Source organism: Thamnophis sirtalis, unplaced genomic scaffold, assembly GCF_051295495.1.
Source record: "Thamnophis sirtalis isolate CommonGarterSnake01/CBP01778 unplaced genomic scaffold, rThaSir2_p1.2 scaffold_3, whole genome shotgun sequence".
NCBI classification, from domain to species: domain Eukaryota; kingdom Metazoa; phylum Chordata; class Lepidosauria; order Squamata; family Natricidae; genus Thamnophis; species Thamnophis sirtalis.
Genome location: NW_028261383.1, coordinates 139,845,039 through 139,867,505, shown reverse-complemented (window position 1 = coordinate 139,867,505; position 22,467 = coordinate 139,845,039). Strand labels below are relative to the sequence as shown.

The following is a 22,467-nucleotide window of genomic DNA, read 5'->3' as shown; positions in this document are numbered from 1 at the left end:
TGTTTTTATTTTGCAACAACATTCATGTAGCTGAAATAGCATTAATAAATGTAACTTAATACTTGGTACCATTATAAATTTATTGCTCATTTTCACATTCTCCTTGCTCCAGCCCTCAGGTCGCCCATTTATTTATGAATTAAATTTATATGCTGCTCATCTCAAAGCAACGTTTAAAGTAATGTTTAAAGTTTTGCAAACAATATTTTATTTGTTTGTTTGATTTCTATATCCTTAATTATTTATTCAAACCTGCGTAGTCATAGCAAAGGTTTCTCTCTCACAGCAAACCTATTTTGCTGTGAGCTAAAATAGAATCAAGATGATCCAGCAAGAAAGTGGTATTTTCCATGAAACCAAAGAAACTCCCATTCAAACATTCTATGTTTGTTCTGGTCCATAATAAAGATTTAATTGGAAACATTCTATGGTGTATAGAAGAGAAATGTTCAGGAAGCCAGGAAATTGCAGGACCATTGCAGGACCAACATGTTCAAACATGGGACTTTGCGCTCCCTTGCAATTTCTGCTTTGGCTAGATATAGAAACCTTTTCTAGACAGCAACTTTTCTCTTTTTTATATTCAAAGAAGTATTGACTTGTAAAACATCTTCCACTAATTTTCATCAATAATTTCTACTCATGTTCCTACCTCCTTCATTCGCTGTTAAGTACCCAGGCCAAGCAGCTGCTGCTTTTGAGAGAGTTAGGATCAGGAAAGCAAATTCTTTCTGCGTCACTTTCTTCTCAGGAGCATTTTCTGTGCTCCTTTCTGTACACTGTATATTACCTTATTTCCATGGTTACTGGACAGCATCAACACTGCCTTTGATAGCAGCAGTGGCAGCCATACCATATTTTTCAGAGTATAAGACACACCTTTTTCCCTCAAAAAAGAGGCTAAAATCTGGGTGCATCTTATACACTGAATACAGCATTTTTTGCCTCCCAAAACCGCACCCCTTCACCAAAATGGCTGTGCATAACCTTTAGGAGCCTTGGAGAGTGCTCCTCGGGGCTGGGAAGGATAGAAATGAGTGAAAAATGGGTCATTTTTTTGCTCACTTTTGCCCCCTCCCCCCGGCCCCAGGAGCACTCTATAAGCCTCCTAAAGGCTATGCATGTCCTTTTTTGAGAAAAAACGGAGCCCATTTTTGTGAAAAATGGGCTGTTTTTTGCTCATTTTTGCCCCCCCCCCCCCGGAGCACTCTACAAGCTTCTTAAAAGGCTATTCATGCCTGTTTTTGGACAAAAAACGGGCCCGTTTTTGTGAAAAACAGACAGTTTTTGGGAGGTTTGCAGAGTGCAAAGCCTTTTTTTTTTTAATTTGCCTCTTCAAAACCTTGGTGTACCTTATACTGATGCGTCTTATACTCCAAAAAATATGTTAGTTAATTGCTGCCTTTGTGTGAAGGTAGAAACTGCTACTCTTGTTCCTGACCATTGAGGAAGAGGATTGCTATGAGAGACTTTCCTGCTAACTTGAGGACAGGACAGGAAACAAACCTGTGTGTATGTGTACCTATATATTAGTGAGAACTTAAATATAACAAAGAAATACATATTTTGGTAATGATGTGATTCTCTTTGCTCTTTGCCAGTCACATGCAAATGCAGAGGAATAGCTTGCAGTAAGTTTTACTTAGTATTACACAAATTCAGGCTGAGGCAAGAACGATATGTGTACAAATGTATGTACAGTACAAAGAAAGTCCCTGGAGAGCTTGCCTGCAGTAGGTTTCTATAGCCAAATCTAAAGCACCTTGCGGACATTACAGTCCAGTGGTCTAAACATAGTTGATGGGTTTTCAACTGGTCTTGGGCCAGAAAAGTGGAATTTGAAGAAATTAGAGTATGGGTGTCAAACTCACATCACGGACCAGATTGTGACGTATCACGATATTTTTTGCCTTTGTGGAGGCACGGTGGGTATGGCCTTCATGTGACATATCCAGCCCACAGGACGCCAGTTTGACAGGATTGATTACTTAGTTGCTGCTAATGAGGTTAGTGATTGCTGTTAATAAAGTCCACAATGGTGAACTGGCAAGGAGATGCATTGAGATTCTGCAACTGCTATGATCTTAGACTAGCCATACACTCCAGCTCCTGTTCTATTTTCCTATTCTGTATGATTGCTGGCCAAGACTTACTTAGATGAAGTCTACCTGCTCCTTGGTGTCAAAATCCTCTGAGTCAGTGGAAGCCACACCAATCATTGCATTTAGTGAATGAATATAAACAATCCAGTTAACATCTACTATCTAATGACTGTAAATAAAATTTCCTGTATTCTTGACTTCTACATAAATTGCTGTTTAGGGTTTTTTTCTCCCCGGCCTTGAGTTCCTGGGAGTCTTTCTGAAATGGAAATGCTCCCCAGAGCATCTCTTTATTTAACAGGAGATGTTTCTGTTGCTAAGGGAAAAAAAGCATCTTCTCTATGGATAAGCTCGAATACTTATACTGAAATAGGACTGCAGGGATGTGTTTACTTTTCAGTGAGATTGTGTTGAAGTAAATAACTTACATTTTATACCAGGATATATAAGCAACTTGATTTTTAAAAATATGTATGCGTGTAAACCTTTTGAAAGCAAGTATGTATATGTTTGAGAGAGAGAGAGAGCTAGCACACAGAAATATAAAATTAAATGCATTGGTTTCACTCTTAATACCTTTAATTGTAGGGACAAAGCAGATGTTTGACATCAGTAGGGTTTACATGCTTGGAAGAAATAATTGCTTCATAGTTCTCTGGAAAAAGCATAAACAGTGATGAAAACATAGAAGAATGAGTGATGGCAATGATAAAAATATTGCACTTGCAAACATTTTGTTAAAAATAATTTCAAATGTTCATTTTACATTCTAATTGGTTTTTTCCTCAAGAATATATTTGTATGATTCACAATGCTGCTTGTCTAAACAGTTTTAATTATCATTTTTTGAAACAGAAAAAAGTAACATAATATTGTTTCGATAATTTGGTAATCTTCCCATCTTCTGGGAACAGATCCCCCAAAGCCCTTTAAGACTTTGGTCTCAGGCCTGGGATTAATCTGTTTGTAGGTCTCTAATCTGGCTAGTTATTGTCATGACTGTTTTAGTCTGAACTGCCTGTACACATTGTTTTATTGTATGTTTTTAACTGATTTTGTTGTTTTTATATTTGTAAACTGCCCAGAGGATAAGGGAGTAGGTGGCTGTAACAAATTTAAATAAATGAATGCATTTTATTTTAAGAAATTCTAGTAGCTACCGTATTTTTCGGAGTATAAGACCCACCAAAGTATAAGAAGCACTAAGGTTTTGAAGAGGCAAATTTTTTAAAAAGTAGGTAGGCAGATAGAGGGATAGAGAAGGAGAGAAAGAAAGAGAAATACGGTAGGTAGGTAGAGGGATAGAGAGAGAAATAGAAAGAGAGAGAAATACAGTAGACAGAGAGAGAGAGAGAGAGAGAGAGAGAGAGAGAGAGAGAGAGAGAGAGCAGGTACGTAGGTAGATAGATAGAGGGAGAGAGAGAGAGAGAGAGAGAGAGAGAGAGAGAGAGAAATACAGTAGGAAGGTAGGGAGAGAGAGAGTAGGTACATAGGTAGATGTTTCCAGGTGTATTTATCCATGTGCTGGAGAAGGAAATTGCTGAAAAACCTCAAGACTTTGTTTCTGCTGGCACAGCACTTGATCAATGTAATTCTTATCAGTTAAAGAGCTTTCCAAAAGGAAAAAAAAAGTTTTTGCACTCTGTAGTGCCTGTTTTTTTCATATAAAAGGCACGAATAGCCTTGGGGGGGGGCTTGCAGAGTGTTCCTGGGATGATGGGGGGGGGCAAAAAATGGTCCGTTTTTCACAAAAACGGGCCCATTTTTGTCAAAAAAAATGCATGCATACCCTTATGGAGGCTTATAGAGTGCTGCTGGGGGTTGGGGGGAGGGGCAAAAGGCCCATTTTTTGCTTATTTCTGCCCTCCTTAGCCCTCAGGAGCTCTCTGAAAGCCTTCATAAGGGTATGCACGGCCATTTTGGTGAAGGAGCGGGGCTTTGGGAGGCAAAAAAAATGTTGTATTCGATGTATAAGACGCACCCAAATTTTCAGCCTCTTTTCTGAGGAAAAAAGGTGCGTCTTATACTCCGAAAAATACGGTAAATATAATTAAATATAAACTTTAATCTTATTAATTTAATCATACCTTTAATTTAAAAAGTGATTGCAATTTTTAAGTATAATGAATTATTCTAAAGGCATGCAACTTTGATATTAACCGGTTCAAAATCATATACTCGTATATGTAATCAGGCTAAAACCACAAAAGGTGATTCTAGTTCTTTCAGGTGATAATTTGATCTTAAATTTCTGTCCTTTTCCCCACCACCTGCTCCTTCTCAGATCATACTTTAACCCTCCATATCTGTTGCTCTGAAATATATTATAAATGTTAACTATTTTATGCTAAGGTTTCATATAGCGTATAACCATTAAATCGGTGATTAGGATTATTGCATTTCACAGTAAGAGTAATCGCTTGGCTGTAATCATACTTTAAGAGTTATATTCTCTGCCTAGTTTACTCATTACTTGAGTATTAAAAATTGGCCTATGTGACAAATCCTTGGATTTTAAGCTTGTCTTCGTCCCTGCTCTGCATATAGGATTTTGCTGCTTGTATGGTTTCAGTCAAACTTGGTAGAGTCTCCAGAGACGTACGTTTTAATTCTGCTTTTATAACATTTTTACTGCTGATACTTCATTCCGTGGCTGAATCCACATTAGATATAGTGGAGTTTTGCCATAATTAAAATGTTGTTTCATTATGTTAGACTAACAGATATAAAAACTATTGTGTAAACAATTTAAGAAAAAAGGTTCAATAATATTTCTTTTCTTGAATGTAAGAAAAAAAAAGATATTAGCAAAATAAAATTATAAAAACAAAATAAGGTCTTTGTTGAGATACTTCAGTATTTAGCTTCTACATGAGGTGCTTTGGCCAGTTAGATGCACAGTGATGCAATTGCCAGCCAGAAGTTGGTTCTGGCTGATAAAAAAACTATTCCAGAAAAAGGAAAAATTGGGAATAGTCCATTTGTGCTCTGAAAGAACTGCTTCTTACAAAAAAACACACACAGTAGTTTACTTTTCTTGAAGTTGATGTTAGTAAAGTACAGTTGCAAGAAAAAGTATGTGAACCCCTTGGGATTATGTGGAGTTTTGCATGAATTGGTCATAAAATGTGCTCTGAACTTCATCTAAGTCACAACAATAGAAAAACACATTCTGCTGAAAATAATACTACACAAACATTAGATGTTGCCATGGTTTAATTGCACATAACATGTAAACATTCACAGTGCAGGGAGGAAAAAGTATGTGAACCGTTGGACCTAATAACTGGTTGACCCTCCTTTGGCAGCAATAACCTCAACCAAACGTTTCCTTTAGTTGCAGATCAGACCTGCACACGATCTTGAGTACTTTTGGACCACTCCTCTTCACAAAATTGTTTCAGTGTAGCAATATTCTTGGGATGTCTGGTGTGAATCGCTCTCTTAAGGTCATGCCACAGCATTTCAATTGGGTTGAGGTCAGGACTCTGACTGGGCCACTCCAGAGGGCATATTATGTGCTGTAGAAGCCATTTTTGTGTTGACTTACTTGAATGCTTTGGGTCATTGTCCTGTTGCATCACCCATCCTCTGCGGAGCTTCAGTTGGCAGACAGATGGTTGTATGTTTTCCTGCAAAATGTCTTGATAAACTCTGGAATTCATTTTCCCATCAATGACACCAATCCGTCCAGGCCCTGAGGCAGCAAAGCATCCCCAAACCATGATGCTCCCTCCGCCATGTTTTACAGTGGGGATGAGGTTTTGATGTTGGTGTGCTGTGCCTTTTTTCTCCACACATAGTGTTGTGTGTTTTTCCCAAACAACTAAATTTTGGTTTCATCTGTCCACAGTATATTTTGCCAGTAGTGCTGTGGAACATCCAGGTGCAAACTTCAAATGTGCTGCAATATTTTTTTTGGACAGCAATGGCTTCCTTCGTGGTGTCCTCCCATGTACTCCATTCTTGTTTAATGTTTTCCTTATTGTAGATGTGTCAACAAAAATGTTAGCATGTGCCAGATATTTCTGTAAGTCTTTAGCTGACACTCTAGGATTCTTCTTTACCTCAGGAAGCATTCTGTGTGGTGCTCCTGCAGTCATTTTTACAGGATGACCACACCTAGGGAGAGTAGCAACAGTGCTAAACTTTCTCCATTTGTAGACAGTCTGTCTTACCGTGGACACATGAACATCAAGGCTTTTGGAGATACTTTTGTAACCCTTTCCAGCTTCATGCAAGTCAACAATTCTTGATCGTAGGTCTTCTGAGACCTCTTTTCTGCGAGGCATGGTTCACATCAGACAGTGCTTCTTGAAACCAGTAAACCCAAAACAGGTGTGTGTTTTTAAAGGGCAGAACAGCTGTCAGCAACACATTCAATATCATCACACTGATTGAAGTCAAGGTTGGCTCACTCCTGGCTCCAGTTAGCTCTTGGAGAAGTCATTAGACTAGGGGCTCACATACTTTTTCCTCCCTGCACTGTGAATGTTTACATGTTATGTGCAATTAAACCATGGCAACATCTAATGTTTGTGTAGTATTATTTTCAGCAGACTGTGTTTTTCTATTGTTGTGACTTAGATAAAGTTCAGAGCACATTTTATGACCAATTCATGCAAAACTCCACGTAATCCCAAGGGGTTCTCATACTTTTTCTTGCAACTGTATCTTAGGAATCAAGTATTTATTCTAAACCACTGTGTAGCTTTTTTATGGATATTTGACTTTTAAAAGCCTCACCTTCTTAATAAGTTCATGATTTGTTTTACAACCTAACAGACATATTCTGAACATCATTGACATTTAAAGCAGTGGCCCCCAACCTTTTGAGTACCAGGGACCGATTCTCTGGAGAGAGGTTTTTCCATGGACTGGAGGGAGCATGGTTTTGTATGCTGCCCTACATCGGGCTTTGCTTGTTTGTCCGGCCCAGTTTCTGGAATGCCATGGACAGCTACTGGTCTAGGGACCACGGGTTGTGGACCCCTGGTTTAAAGAATCTAGGTGAGTGTCTTCTTTTTGAAATTAAGAAGAGAAAAATTCCTATGTTAAAGGAATATAATTTAAAGGCAAGATTGTGATATTAGAAAGCTTCAAATGGAAAAAGAGGACAATGGTTTTTTTAATGGTTTTTTTTTTCTTTGATGGAAGTATCTTTGAAAATTTAAATAGACTAACAGACCAGACCTCTGTGGGAAGGTGGCTGTTTATATAAAATGATAGTAATAATTGGTGGATTTTAGAAAACAAGATAAGAGTAATATGAGTTAGACTGTTTGACTGACTACAGAAAGCTAATTGGGAGTATAGTGAAAAGAAAAGCAGAATAAAAAAAGAATCCTAACTTTTTTCTCACCATAGTAACTGACATACTTTCACTTTCCTGCCATGGCAACCACAAGAAAAGCTGCCAAACTGGGAGAAGGACACACAGGTTCACTAGAACAACTTACTGATAAGGGTATTGTATCAGGTTTATTGAAGAAACTATTTGAAGAATTTGGTAAAAAGATGTCTGCAACAGTTAAAAAGTAAATGGATTTGTAGCGATGAAGAAAGATCTGAAAGAAGTTAAGAAAATTGAATCTGAGGACAACTGGCTGCAGATTTGAAACAAGTTACTGACAAAGTTTTGGAAACTAAGACAGAAGTTATAAATAGAGATATAGAGAAGGATTTGGACAACCTGGCATTACTGGAATTTAGAGAAAAATAATTTTGTTTAAGAATTAGAGAAAATACAGATGGACACAGAGAAGACATTAGAGAAAATTTACCTTTGTTCACATTTCTTTTTGCACTGTCCTACACTCCCTTTCCTTTGTGATTGTAAGCCGCCCTGAGTCCCCTCAGGGAAAAGGGCGGCCTATAAATGTTCAATAAATAAAAAATAAAATAAAAAGAAAAGGGCCTGGATTTCTGGATTGGAAGGAAGACAATATTGATAGAGAGATTGATTAGGTTAAATGTTCAGTGCACATTTTTCAAAATTAAAAAAAAATGGTCCAAAGATGTCCCTGTACACTTTGTCAGGAAGAAAACAAGGGATGTAAAGCTGCATTTTAATACTAGGATGAATATTGATAATACAAATGAAGGTGTACCTTTTCTGACAAATAGAAGAAAATTTCATTTAGATGGTATAAGCTGCAACAGGCGATTTTTACTTTCAAACAATAGAAATTTGGGTTAAACTCTGTGCAAAAAGCAAGAGATTTTTTTGAAAGAAATTAAAAAAGAATTGGATGAGGCACAAATAGAAGTGACAATGACAGATGAGACTAAACAAATGCCACAACAGATGCAAGACATTGAAGAAGATGCCACATTAGGCAGTATAACTATTCACTTTTCTAAAATCTTGGATTAATTATGGATTACAAATGCTTAACATAAAGTACAAGTAGAACAAATGCCTCTCAAAAAAGAAAAAAAAAACTATTTGCAAAAGATAAAAGATGTGTTGGGAAAGAGAAGTGGTTGCTATATAAGTTGTGAAAAGAAAAAGAGAAGAAAGTGATATTAGTTATAAGAAGGGGATACTGTCATAACAAATAATATGAATACGTGAAAACTGTTTATCACTACCCTACTATTTTATATAAATTTCTTCAGAAAGAGTGGACAATATTTTTATAAACAGAATTTACCCAGGATTGAAGATAAGTTTTGAATGGACTGATAATAATAAGGGAGCTATGTTCAAAGCTGTTCAAAAAGATTAAAACAGGAAAAGTACTTGATTCAAATGAATATTTTGCCAAAAATGATGTTTTTGTTTCAGGCAATGCCTGTTTTCACAACAGATATATTATTTAACAATGGCAAAAAATATATCTAAATGTATATTTCAAGAGAAAAAACCAAGAGATACTATAAAGTGTTGCAAAACCCAAAGGAAAGAGGAGGATTGGGTTTACTGGATTTAAAATTGTATTCCCTTGTTGTTTGGTCTGTTTGAAAAAAATAAATGTTGCTGAGAAATAAGATAATTTTATATTTGGAAAGTAAGGTTTGTGTGGCATCTATATTTATGGTATGTTAAACATGAAGTTGATGTGGACTCTAAAAAAATATTAGATGTGCCATATTGAGAATATGGAATAGATATCAGCCCAGGTTTTGCCTGAAACACATAAAGATGCACTGGGATTTATAACAGACACTCCCCCCCCCTTATCTGGTTTCAAAGTTATGTTCGTTACAGCATCCCTGTGGTTATTTGCACTTAAGATTGACCATAGGGATGCTGCAGTGCCCCCTGCCACTCTGCCCCCCCCGAACCAAGGCCATATGCTTGGTTCCAATCCCCAACTCCCCACCTATCACCAATTGTGCCCCTCTGTCCTTTGGTGTCCCTGAACTGCTTGGGAGTCACCACAACATGAGGAACTGTAGTAAAGGGTCGCGGCATTAGGAAGGTTGAGATCCACTGGTGTATAGGATGAGGCCAATATATTAATATATTGGAATCTGTTCTGACCCCCTCTTCCATCCAGTAACGAAAGCCGAGACAAGCTTAACAAGAATGTACTTTTAATAGCAAGAAGCCAAAATCTCGGTGGCTGAAAGCCAAGCAAACAAACAGAAAATGACCTTCGCAGCAAGTCAGACAAACCTTGGCAGCAATTCAGACAAACCTTGGCAGCAATCCAACCTGCCAAGTTAGTTACGTTCTCTTTAGTCAACTAACTTGACTTCTGCAAGAGGGGCGTGTCACAAGCAGTCTTTTTTATAGTCTGGACAGAAGCCTAATGACCACCAGCTGAGCGCAATTACCTCCTGTAATTGCGTAATTGTAATTGTAATTGTTCCTGACTCCGAGTAGCTCTTCGATGGCGTGCATCCAGGAAAAACTCACTGCTGGCTTCTGGATCACTCTCCCTTGTCTCCTCCCCACTGGTCCAAGGCTCAGGCGCCACCTGGTGGCCAACCAATCTCTCTGCGCCCTGCTCGGAGTTGGAATCCTGTCCAGAGTCCTCCACATTTTCCAGAGCCAATTCATAGGGCCCCTCGCTGTCGGAGTCTGGTGGCAGCTCCAACAGCTCCTGCTGGGCCACAACAGGAACCTATATAAATAAAAATGTAATGGTTGTTTGTTCAAAATTGCTAATCTCTGAAAGTTCTTTACCGATTGCTTTGAAATTTTGACACAATGTTGCATTCGAATACACAAATGTTTTTATATACGTATATTATATAGATGTCACACCTGTGACAGGTAAATACATGATTTTTTGTAAAAACATGCTTTTTTGAACACCAGCGCCATCTGGTGGACATAAAAGCAACACTATACTAAATATTTCATGATTCCATTTCAATGTTTCCAGCGCCATCTGGTGGACGTAAAAGCAACACATGCTATACTAAATATTTCATGATTCCATTTCAATGTTTCCAGCGCCATCTGGTGGACGTAAGAGCAGCACATGCTATACTAAATATTTCATGATTCCATTTCAGTGTTTCCGATTGCATTGTTATATTGAATATTCATAGATTTTGATTTATTTTGTGTGACATTGCGTTGGAATTAAGCTGTGTCATTTACCATAGCGTTCATTTAGTGAGTATAGTATATTCGGAACAGTTCGGCCTCTCTCCAGCTTCGTCCTGATGGTCCCTTTATATGTGTGGCTGGGCTGCAGCCACACCCTTTCCCCTTTCCGCCCCTCCTCTGACGAGCTTCGGCCATTTCCGCCAAGGGGAGCTGAAGCCCTTCGGCATCCCCCTCCCCTCTCTCCCTTCCTGCCAGGCCTTGGGGGACCCCGAGCATAGCTCCTCCAAGGAGATGCTCAACAACTTCAATGAGGCCGACAGCCCTGGCGCCGTCTCCCCCAACCAGCCTCGCCCGGCCCAGCAGCCCCGAGTCCTGACCAAAGGCAGCACCCACCTGCCGCAACACTATGCCCAGACTGGACCACAGCAATGCGTGGCCGGGTATAGCTAGTTTAAAATAAAACAGTGAACATCAGAAAAAAGGGTATTAATGTTAATTGGCTAATATTTGCCAAGCAAAGTTTAGTTTTATTGATATGAATTCACAAGGTTTCCTTAAATACATTTTAAAAGAAATATTGACCAATTTGTCAAAAAGCATTCTTTCATGGCTAAGGAATGACCTTGTAGGGGCTTGACTGAATCAAAACTGTTTCTCTATCCCAAGGAAATTAATTACCTGTAAGATTGGTGACTCTTTAGTTCATCATCAGAGAAAGATCAACCCATTTGAGTTCTATCCACAGCAGGCTAGATAAATTGCCAACGGGTCTTCGTTATTTTTTATTTTTAGATTTAAAGCTTCTTGAAGCTGTTTTGATTTATAAGGAAGGGTTAAGTGTCATCTCTGAAACTGATCAGTATGTGCAACATCCAATTTACAGCTGGAGATGAAATCAAAATTGATGGAAGCTAGACTTCATGAAGAAAAACTTAAATTACAGCAGAGGCATGATGCAGATGTTCAAAAGGTATGTTGATTAAAATTATATGGTGGATTTTTTGTGTAATACTTGTAACACAAAGAAATATCTAATATAAAATTCCTGTGTAACATTCGAATGTTGGCATTAGTATTCCATTGGTTGCACTTAAACATTTATAGTAGTGATTGATATAAATTGAAATAATGAATCTTGATGATGCATTAATGGATATAAGGAAAATATCACATCACTTGCCATCATTATTGCATTTCCTGTCATTTCAGAACAATTATTTTATGATGGATACCTAACCTGAGGCATAGAATAACATTTGTCACAGCATTCCTTTTTTGCATCCTGGTATACTATCTATCTAAAAATGCTGAGATTTGGCAATGCAGTTTTGTACTGAAAAGTTAAAATAGTTTAAAAACAAAGGAGAAAAGAAATCCCCAAACCTTGCAGAGATAGAGGGAGAAAATCTGTCATTCGCTTATCATTCTGTGTTAATGAAATAAGGTCTACTTTCATCTACCAAAAATAAGTCTCCTGACCATCAATAGCTGCTCATCTGTTTTAGGACTTCAAACTGCTTCATTTTGCTAAACCAGTTGATTTATACAGATACATCAAGTATATTTGAATATAGGACCAGGTTAGGGACAGATCATAACGGAGAAAATCTATCTGTGCTAAGAGTTGACAATGACTTGATAGCACATAATCAGCATTTGAGCTTGCCACATTTTTATTTTCACTCTCACATACACTAACCAAAACAAATAGAATGACCATATATGGATCACATGTTATATATGGATCAGAATCCACATATAAAATCCCACTTCAAGGGAGATGGTGTTTCAGAAATGTGAAAAGTAAACCAACAGAGTACTCAATTAAAACCCACACAAAATCATAAAGGTCAGGTTCACAATTTACAATTAAAAAATCGAGTCTTGGCGAGTGCTGCATGATACTTCATATCCTGCTTCTGGAAAGCCAGCTACCCTAACTTCTGAGACATGCTGTTCCATAGTCCCAGAGCTGTCACTGAGAAGTCCTACTTCCACATTTTCGCCCCTCTCATATAACTTGGAGGGGGGAATGTGGAATATTGCTTTCTGTGTAGATTATACAAGATGAGGAGATTTTCTGCAAACCTCAGCCTTAAAAGGCTTACAGATAATAACCAGCACATGTACCTGGAAACTGTGGAAATCAATGCAGACCTACTGTAGCAGTTCTTAACCACTCTTAAGTAGGTTGTTCTGAATTCACTGCAGTTTCTGAGTGGTCTTCGAACACTATTCCAAATTGTGCAATAATCTTTGCAATAATCCAATATTGAAGCAATGAGGGCTTGAGTTATATAGCAATAGCAGTTAGACTTATATACCGCTTCATAGGACTATGGAAGGATTCAGTGGTTAATATTGAATGCTGTTGAGATGTCCATCAAGAGCTGGCGGGTTGAACTCCCTCCAGGCCCAAGCAAAATATAATCTGCTGGAGTAACCACTGTCATTTCTGTCCCATGACTGAGTCTGGAAACTGGCTAATCTTATTTCAGGATTATCCGAAGTCATCCATTAAAAAAAAGGAAGACTAAAGAGGCCTTGCGTGGCTGAATGAAATAATTCTACTCACGGGAGAATGTACCACTGCCTTTTTCAGTGCATCCTCCTTCAAAGAGGCATTATATTTAGCCAGCACCCCTTCCTTAGCTGCCTGGAAAAGCCAGGAGGGCCATGAATCATACTGTAGAAACTTTACAGGCTCAAATGAATCTCAAATCATTTCTGTAGAAAATGCCCGTCAGGTATATTCTAAATGGAATCCAATACTGAACAGATGTTGTTTTATTGATGAAAATATTAATGCTTTTGAATGTGCAATATTTCTGCATAAATGTAATGTAAAATGTTATTTGTTTTCTATACAAATCCTAAGATTGAGTAAAGAGAACCCAGTAAAGATTAAACAAAAGTGTCAAAAACATTATACCAGTTCATTTGTTTATTAAGGAAAATGTTCCTTGTCAGTGGAAATATTTGTTGGTTAACTTCTGCAAGTTTATGATTGAGCTGTGAATAAGTATCTTGAGTACATAAAGATGAGTAATATAGGTATTTGATATTGAAGTAGTATAAAAATGAATTGTATTGATTTTATCTATTAGTTTTACCATGTAATCTTATCTGGTATCCAGACTTTCATGAAAATAGGAAAATTGATAAAGTATGTTGGAAGACATTCCCAACTCTGTGCATGTGTCGGTGTGTGGGGGTGGGTGAGTGGGATGTGAATGTGTAATTCTAGTAAAAGAAGATGGGATTATTGGAAATACATCCTTTAAAAAGTAGGTTTACTGCCTTGAGTGAAATGTAATAAAATATTGAAAGAATAACCATGGCTCCAATTTTGGGGATTATTCTCCTTCAGCCAGTATTTATGCTACATATATTATTGTTCTGTTATTTACATGTGACTTCTGGATTTATCAGCATTAAGAAAAATACTGCCTTGCTTTGTTAATTTTATTTATTGGGGAAAGGGAATAAGGCAGTTCAGGAAATGCGTGCCAGCCACTGAGGCAAAATGCTTTTTCATTTTTTGAGGGACATAAAATTGCTTCATAACTATGCAAGGTGTAACGATAGTTTGCATATAATTTGCATTATTGCAGGTAATGCAAACAGTGAATTTTCTTTTAGTTTCATAAAGCATTTGTAAATGATATAGTATACATAATATTTAGTAAGTAAAGGTGGAAAAGAAAATATTTATTCACACTGTTGGATTGCATAGAAATATGAGTAGAGGGAGGAAAAAAATGAAGCAGTTACCAGAAAATATGATATGGAAAATAATCCTTATTTGAATACATAAAAAGCCTGATTATCAAGCATATGTAAATAAAATATCATATCTTAAGGTTCTAAGAAGAGGATTTATAATAAAAATACTGCCATTTATTTCCTTTTGAAGTATTATTTTGACTGAAAGTAGAGTTTCTAGATGAAATGTTCTATGGCAGGCCTTTATACCTTGTAGAGTGGAAAGGGCCATGTTGATAAATTAAGTGGAATTGTGGGCTAGAAAGGAATTCCTGGCACACCAACCTGCTGTTTGGTGGCTAGCAACATGCACTTAGCAATACAGTAGGTGTGTCAATGAAGCTTGGACACACTTAGCACACTTGTCTTTTGTGGTAGCAGTGAATCCTTTCTTGTAATGGCATCTGTGTCAGTAGTTATTTATTGAGTTTAGAAAAAACACTGTCAAATCACAAGACTGCATACTCTGCAGGTCCAATGGAATTTTAAAGTAAAGATAAGTCCTTTTTTTGTTTGTTTCTTTGTTTGCAAACTGAACACCAATTCTATAAAGAGAATATATGTCATCTTAAATGTTTCTTTTGCTTTGAGGGAATCTCAAATGATTTAAGCAGAACTTTTAGAATAATACTCTAACTTGTATTTTAGTGGTGGCCTTTAGAATGTGTTAATCTTCAAAATTCTTTATAAGATTGTAAAAAGATATGGATGCCTTGAAGAAAGAAATCTCCCATCAGTTTTCTGTATAACATTTTCCTTGTTTTTCAGGTGCTCTTTTGCTAGAGATATTGATACCAAGGCTAAATAAGTTTTTAACAATAAGTTTCCCAGTTCACTGGTTTTTTTAAAAAGAGATTATGTCGTGGAAAATGGACATTTTTCAATTTTGCTCTGTTTATATTTTTGTTATAGATTTTGGATAGAAAAAACAATGAAATTGAGGTACTGAAGAGCTTGTATAGAACAAAACAGAATGAAGCCGAAGAGACCATTCAGAAGCTTGAAAAAAAAGGTGTTCAATTTTCCAATTTTGTATTGATCTTGAAAACTGCATGATTGATAGTTGCTTCTTGTCTGTTTATACGTCTCCTAATTTTCTCTTAACAAGTAAGGTTCAAAGGAAACACATTCTTGATTAAAAATGGAAAACTTCTGAGACAAAGTATTGTATGGTTTTGAGGAAATTGGCTTCTCGTTTTTTCTTTAAACTGAAGAGTAAGAAAGGACATGTTAGGAAATAATGCCTTTAAAAATGCCTTTTCATCAACCTAAACTTTCTTGAGATATGTGGACTTCGATTCCCTGAATTCTCAGCCAGTGTGACTATTTCTGAAAATTCAGAATTTGAATTTTAATATATCTGGACGGTTTGTGGTTGGGAAAAATTGTTTTAGGTTTTACTGGTGCCCTAAATGCTACCTATGGCTTTATTTGACCGTTGCTTTGTTTAACAGGCACCCATGGTATACTAAAATGCCATCTCCTGGGTGTTAATGTATTTTGGTAGAGATCCAGTGATGATAGCTAGATCTCAGATATATTTGGGAGAATATATTATTCTCTACCTCTTTTCTAAACAATTGACAGATTGAAAGCAGATAACCAGATTTTGGTAAATACATTCTGCTTAACTAGAATAAAGTTGTTAGTATATCAAGTTAGACACATAATCCCTCATCAGAGATTCACTATAATTCTCACACCTGGATATAAATAAACTTGATTTGTTAAAATTGTAATAAATTACATATATTTTAATGCATGTATTTATTGTATGAATGTGATACCACAAGCATAATGGTATCATAATGAAGGTAACTAACCTGAAGTGTTGACAGATTCATAAGGGGTAAGATTTAATCTCAACTGCTTTATGTTACTTTAGGGGGAAAAAACATTATTTTTGGTACAAGTTAATGTGAAGCACAAAAAGGAGCTGATTGGAAACATTTTCACTGTGGGAACAGAATTCTGGACTAAACATGACATTAGTTTAATCCAGTTTGGCTCTTCTTGTATCATCCAAAATTTGAAGTGGCAATTTGAATATTGTGTTTTCTTTCTTGTGCTTTCATCAGGCTGTGTCTGGCTTGAGTTGCATTGACATTCCCAGTTCCCAAAAGATTGTGTTGTCATTTTGCTATTACAGTTCTATGTAGTTCATATTTTTTGCTTGCTTGATGTTTAAATAGAAATTATTTATTAGGGTTATAGGATACGTATAAAGTACTCAACTTCATACGTTCCTAGCTTGGAAGAACTGTTCTAAGTTGCTATTTCTAGTGTTTCACTATAGGGGTCAGTGGGAACTCACAGCAAAATTATGTTGCTTCACTTTTTATCTTGGAGCCGATTTAATCTTCTTGAACATAGTTAAATTTTGTTATATTGCCTGTAAAATTAGGCAGACTTGGATTGAACACCAATGAACCCATCATCAATTTTAAAATTTTATCATTTTTTAAACTTTATTTTTAGAGTATTTCTATTTTCAATACTGGTCAGTGACAGTAATAAAAATTCTCTTATATTCTGTAATTATAGATATAGAGATAATCTACAGACTAGTAGTTGTCATCCAGTCTATTCAAGCATTGGGCAGTGGAATAATGTTTGATTTTTAAAAAAAAATATATTTAAAATTTGGTAAGACACAATAGAAGAAACAGTTAATTTTTAAAATAAAATTCAATCAGAATATTATTCCAAACATTATGAATTTATTTAAGGTTGTTTTATAAACTTTCAGTTATTTTGTATTAAAAGATAACTGAGGTCAATTTTCGTACTGTATGTTAAAGAACAATGCTTGAAAATTATTGAAATCAGCAATAACATACCTCTCTCTTGCTAAAGAGAATAGCCCGACTATCATCTCATGTACTTTATTTTGTTGCTTTTATTTTCTGACAGTTCAGACACTTGTTCGTGAGTCACAAGTTATTAGAGAAGCTCAAGAGAAACAAATTCTGGAGTTAAAAAAGTTATGTGAACATAGTACAGATTCCTTGAACAATGAATGGGAGAAAAAGGTATTTTTTTATAATTTTTCATTTTTAATGAAAATGAAAATAACAACAACAACCAAAAGCTCTTGCCTAATTAATTGGAAACAACAAATTTTAAATCAGTTACTGATTAGTCAATGAAAACATTAAAATTAATTTTATATAAAATTTCCACAAAATGTTTCTGTTTACATGGATTTTATAATTCTCAATAAGTGAAATCTTAAGTATGAACAGTGGTTTTGTATAGCAAAACACAATGCACATAAAAATATGCTAGCATGAGCAATTCTGAAAATGTGATGAAGCTAGATGGATGATTAATTGAAGTATGATTCAGTATTGGAGTAATTATTAGTAGCTATGAGGATTACCTATGAAAATTTAACAAATTTATTCCTAAGTCTTTAAAAATTCGTCTTCTTCAAAGTAATGAAAATTGTTGTCACAGCATATCACGAAACATTGTATTGGAAAATGCTGTTATTGATTGATTGATTGTGTGACTCCTAGTGACCACATAGATAGATTTTCTATCCCCAATCTGTTCTTTCAAGTCTTCCTGAAGGTGCACTGATCGTTGTATAACTGAATCCATCCACCTTGCTGCTGCTCATCATCTTCTCTTTCCTTCTACCTTTCCCACCATTAGAGCCTTTTAAAGAAAGTTGGGTCTTTACATAATGTGTCCAAAATAGGATAATTTGTCATTTGTGCCTTGAGTAAGGACTCTGGGTTGATTTGTTCAATGATCTATATAGGATTGTTTTCCCAGCTTTCCACATTATTCTCAGGAACCTTCTCCGAACACCAAAATTCAAATTCAAATTCTTCCTATTTTGCTTCTTTAAAGTCCAACTTTCAGTTCCATAGAGTGTCATGGGGAATATCTTGACTTGTACTATTCTGAATTTTATTGGAATAGACACATCACATTTGACTATGCTTTCCAAGGCTCTTATGACTATTTAGTGTTTGTTCTGCAGCCTCATTTCTGGATTGCTTGTTTCTTTACTATTGATCCTAGAAGGCAGAAGGTATCCCCCACTTTGATACCTTCATTTCATTTCAGTTCTAAGGTTGGTTTTTCTACCTGTTCTCATTAGATTGAACTTTTTATTTTTAATTTTGATCCCATTTTTTTCATGGTGTTTTTTTGACTTTTAGTACTGGGGCTTGCAGATCCTTTTCATTTTTGTCTATCATGGTAGCGTCACCAGCATAGCACAGGTTATTGAGATTCTTTCCTCCAATTTTAAAACCACATTCATTTTCCAGCTTTCCTTAATACATATTCAGCGTAAAGTTTGAATAAATAAGGCAAGAATATGTAGCCTTATCATACTCCTTTGCTGACCGTGAGCCAGTCTGTTTCACCATAGTCTGTCTGTACTGTGGCTTCCTGGCCTGTATATAAATTGCTCATGAGGACAATGAGAATGATGTTATAAAATATTATAATTAAACGTGCACTAGTGTAGGTATATCTTGTTGCACTGCTTTAATACATGACACTGTTTTATGTTTTCAGGTTTTGTGAGTACTCTTAATGGGACTGAAATTGGGATGTGTGAATAAAAAAAGCACTTCCCTTCAGTCCTACTTTAGTTATTAGGTATGTAGAATTTCTTGCTGTTACCGCCTAACTTTCAGGAGCAAGGTAATGTCTTTCTTCAGCTCCTAATCTTTCACAGCAGTTTGTGAGACAGATTAGCTTCTCGTAGCTTTATTATTCCCATGAAGTAGGAAGAGTAATAAAATGATAAAGATCATGACAGTAATAGAAAATAAACTCTGTAGCCTCAGTTCCTTGCCCTTGTAGAAGTTGAAAGAAAAAACATCAATCGTACGATTTAAAAATTAATTTATTAAATATATGAAAAAGAAAAGGAACAGGAAAACTTTCTTTTATCTTTATGTTATAAAATGCCCAGAGAATTATAGCTGGATGAAATAAGGCATTTTGTGCTGATAGTCACACCCCTTCAAACAAAAAATTTCCATAAGATACTATCAGGGGAATAGGACAGAAATCTAAATGGACAGGATCTGAGACTAAAATAATTTAGAAAAAACAAAACATGTATGAATGGAGTTTGCATGTAAACAGTACATTTCTGATATAAAAATCGGCCAAAGGTTCCTTGAAACAATTAGCAGATAGATCCAGGTTCTCAGGATCCATAGGCAGGTGAGTGTATCTGAAACCAAAAGGCGTTCCTTCCTTGTAACTTTTACTTTACCTCAGAGAAAAGGGATTTCCTGCAGCTCACTTCTCCATCTCACTGATCCTGACTAATCCTTGACTTTCATAGATTATAAACCTCAATCAACGTTTTAGGAACACTTCCTCTTAGCTCCTGTTTTCTCCCTAGATATTTATGGATTACGGTTAGGCTCCTGAGCTCATTTTCAACCATAGACAAACAGCTCTGGTCTTACTATAGGACCCAGCCAGTTTGCCTTTTCACTTGGAATCTCTGCCTCCTCCCTGCTTGAGCAAGTCTTGTTTTCTGCCCCCGGAGGATCTTCAATCATGTCAGTCCCAGAGAAGATTAGCTTCATACTTATCAAGGTTTTCTTCTGCTCAAATATTACTTACCTCTTTCTTGTTCCTGGAGACTGGCTCACTGAAACCAAGTGGCTGTTTCCAGTCTCCATCTTGCTTGATCTTTAAGCAATCTCTCCCTCCCTCCCTCCCTCCCTCCCTCCCTCCCTCCCTCCCTCCCTCCCTCCCTCCCTCCCTCCCTCCCCCCCCTCTCTCTTCTCTTCTCTTCTCTTCTCTTCTTGTCCAGGCATTTTGTCCATAGTCCCCTCCCTTCCAGGTAAACTGTTCCCAGCTGCTGCCTTTTCATTTATAATAGAATAAGAGAGTTAGAAGGGACCTTGGAGGTCTTCTAGTCCAACCTCCGGCTTAGGTAGGAAACACTATACCATTTCAGACAAATGGTTATCCAATCTCTTCTTTAAAAATTCCTGTGTTGGAGCATTTACAACCTCTGGAGGCAAGTTGTTCCACTGATTAATTGTTCACTGTCAGGAATTTTCTCCTTAATTCTAGGTTGCTACTCTCCTTAATTAGTTTCCACCATTGCTTTTTGTCCCACCCTCAAGTGCTTTGGAGAATAACATGACTGCCTCAAGAAAATATTTATCTCAAGAAAATATTTTTTAAGAAAAGAAAGAGGAAGGGAAAATGTCCTTTTCTATAGGGAAAAGTTGTTATTATTCCCACCTCCTGTACTGAAATTCAGTGTACATGTACATTTAAAGTTATTATGGATTTGCCTATCTGTTTGTTGAGGTATTTGGGATATGTGCATTAGCAGCAGTGGTGGGTTGCAGGCAATACGCCCCGGTACGGGCGTACTGGAGCCTGCCCGGAGCACCGGGTACCATTCCAGTATGGTGCTCCGGAGGGCCCTCCCTCCCTCCCTCCTTACTTGCCTTTAAAGTTTTCGGAGCTTCTGCGCACGTGCACGGTGCATGTAGCGCTTGCGCAATGCTCTGCCGAGCAACTGGAGTGTTGCGGAGGCATCACTGGACGGTAAAATGCATGTGCACGCTGCACACCTCCATGTGGATGACGCCAGGCCCGTTCCAACCATACTGGTTGGAACGGGATCCAGAACCCACTACTGATTGGCAGTCTCTTTACAATCTTGCCTGTCAGTCGACATGTTGGGGGTCTGCCATGTGCTGTTTGAGTGATAGGAGGTTACACATTCACTGCACATAGCCACTCTGCTTCTGATAAAAATGAGCTTCAGCTCACAAAAGCTGATGCCTTTTAATCACATTTGTTGGAAAAGAGGCTACTAGATTCCTCCTGACGTTTTGTCGCTATAGACTAACACTTCTCTTGCAAGAAATAAATAGGTTGCTTCTGTTATTGATTCCCATTAGGAAGAAACCACAGTTTCAGCAAGATTCTGGTGTTAAATAGCTAAGCTGTTTCAATAGTCTAGATGAGTCATGTGATTAATAAAATTCTATCAATCCCAAAATAAATGTTAGCAATATGGGTAATCTTTGATAAGGCATTAGCCTGATTTTTTAATTTAGCCTTGTGGCTAAATATTGACAAACTTTTTGTTCACAAATGAACTGATTGCCTGGATTTGTTTAAGATGTTCAAATTTGGAAGACATTCTTAATACTGATTATGTATAATTGACCTTCATTTAAGCCTTACATTTATTTTTGTTTTCTTTTTATGAGCTTGTAATCCCTGAATTCAGGGGCCAGTTGGGCGGCTTAATGGGGCTGAGCGTTTACTGGCTTGATGCCCTTCCAGACGTCTACATAGAGTTCGCAGTAGATATGTTCCCTTTGTTCCCTGAGAGAGAACTATCTGCTGCTACCTAAGATTGAACTCTCAACTTTCCAAGTGGGAGGCGAGCGTCTTCACCCCTAGACCACCATGCCACCATTATTATTATGATGCAATTATTAATTTAGATAAATGTCTATTAAGTGATACAATTAGCTTAAAATTTAGGAAATGTCACAGAATATGTTTATACATATATATTTTTAAAAATTGAATAATATATGCCTTTCTCAGTTCCTGAATGAGAAGTTGTAATATAAATCAAAGAAAGCTCAAAAGCTTTAATAGGGCTGAATTGTCCCTTAATTTTTCTGTGTTAGTGAACTGTATTTGTCTTTATAGCTCCATAATGCAGTAGCTGAGATGGAAAAAGAAAAGTTTAATCTTCAGAAAAAACATACAGAAAATATCCAAGAATTGCTGGAGGATACAAATGCACGTTTAAGTAAAATGGAAGCAGAATATTTGGCAGAGACCAAAACAACTGTAAGTGTTACATTAATACCACAAATACTATTTTTCCCCATACTCCACGTGGCAGCCTTCTTAAAAGGGGACTGCCAAAGTTCCAAAATAATTCTTCATCCATATACAAGGTGTTTTCGTTCCTTTTTCAAATGACATTGAAGATAGTGTACTAACTTGAATGCAGAAATCTATCTCTGTTCTTCACCCAGACAGCTGGGTTTGAGGCGTTATGTATCGGTGTTCTCCTTTTGATGCAGCATATGGTAAAGTGTGTATGTGGAT

General features: G+C 36.8%; 1 protein-coding gene across 4 annotated transcripts in view; it reads left to right on the top strand.

The window, feature by feature from the left end:
- CEP112 (centrosomal protein 112) overlaps nucleotides 1-22,467 on the top strand; it is a 273,284-nt gene that overhangs the window by 34,042 nt on the left and 216,775 nt on the right. For all 4 annotated transcript variants that reach the window (XR_015696022.1, XM_087710220.1, XM_087710221.1 and 1 more), the window contains 4 exons: nucleotides 11,495-11,581; nucleotides 15,289-15,388; nucleotides 17,290-17,408; nucleotides 22,060-22,203. Coding sequence is in view for 3 of the 4 variants with exons in the window: in XM_087710220.1 (XP_087566346.1) it covers nucleotides 11,495-11,581; nucleotides 15,289-15,388; nucleotides 17,290-17,408; nucleotides 22,060-22,203 (450 nt within the window). In the remaining variant the exon portion in view is untranslated. The remainder of the gene's footprint in view (nucleotides 1-11,494; nucleotides 11,582-15,288; nucleotides 15,389-17,289; nucleotides 17,409-22,059; nucleotides 22,204-22,467) is intronic.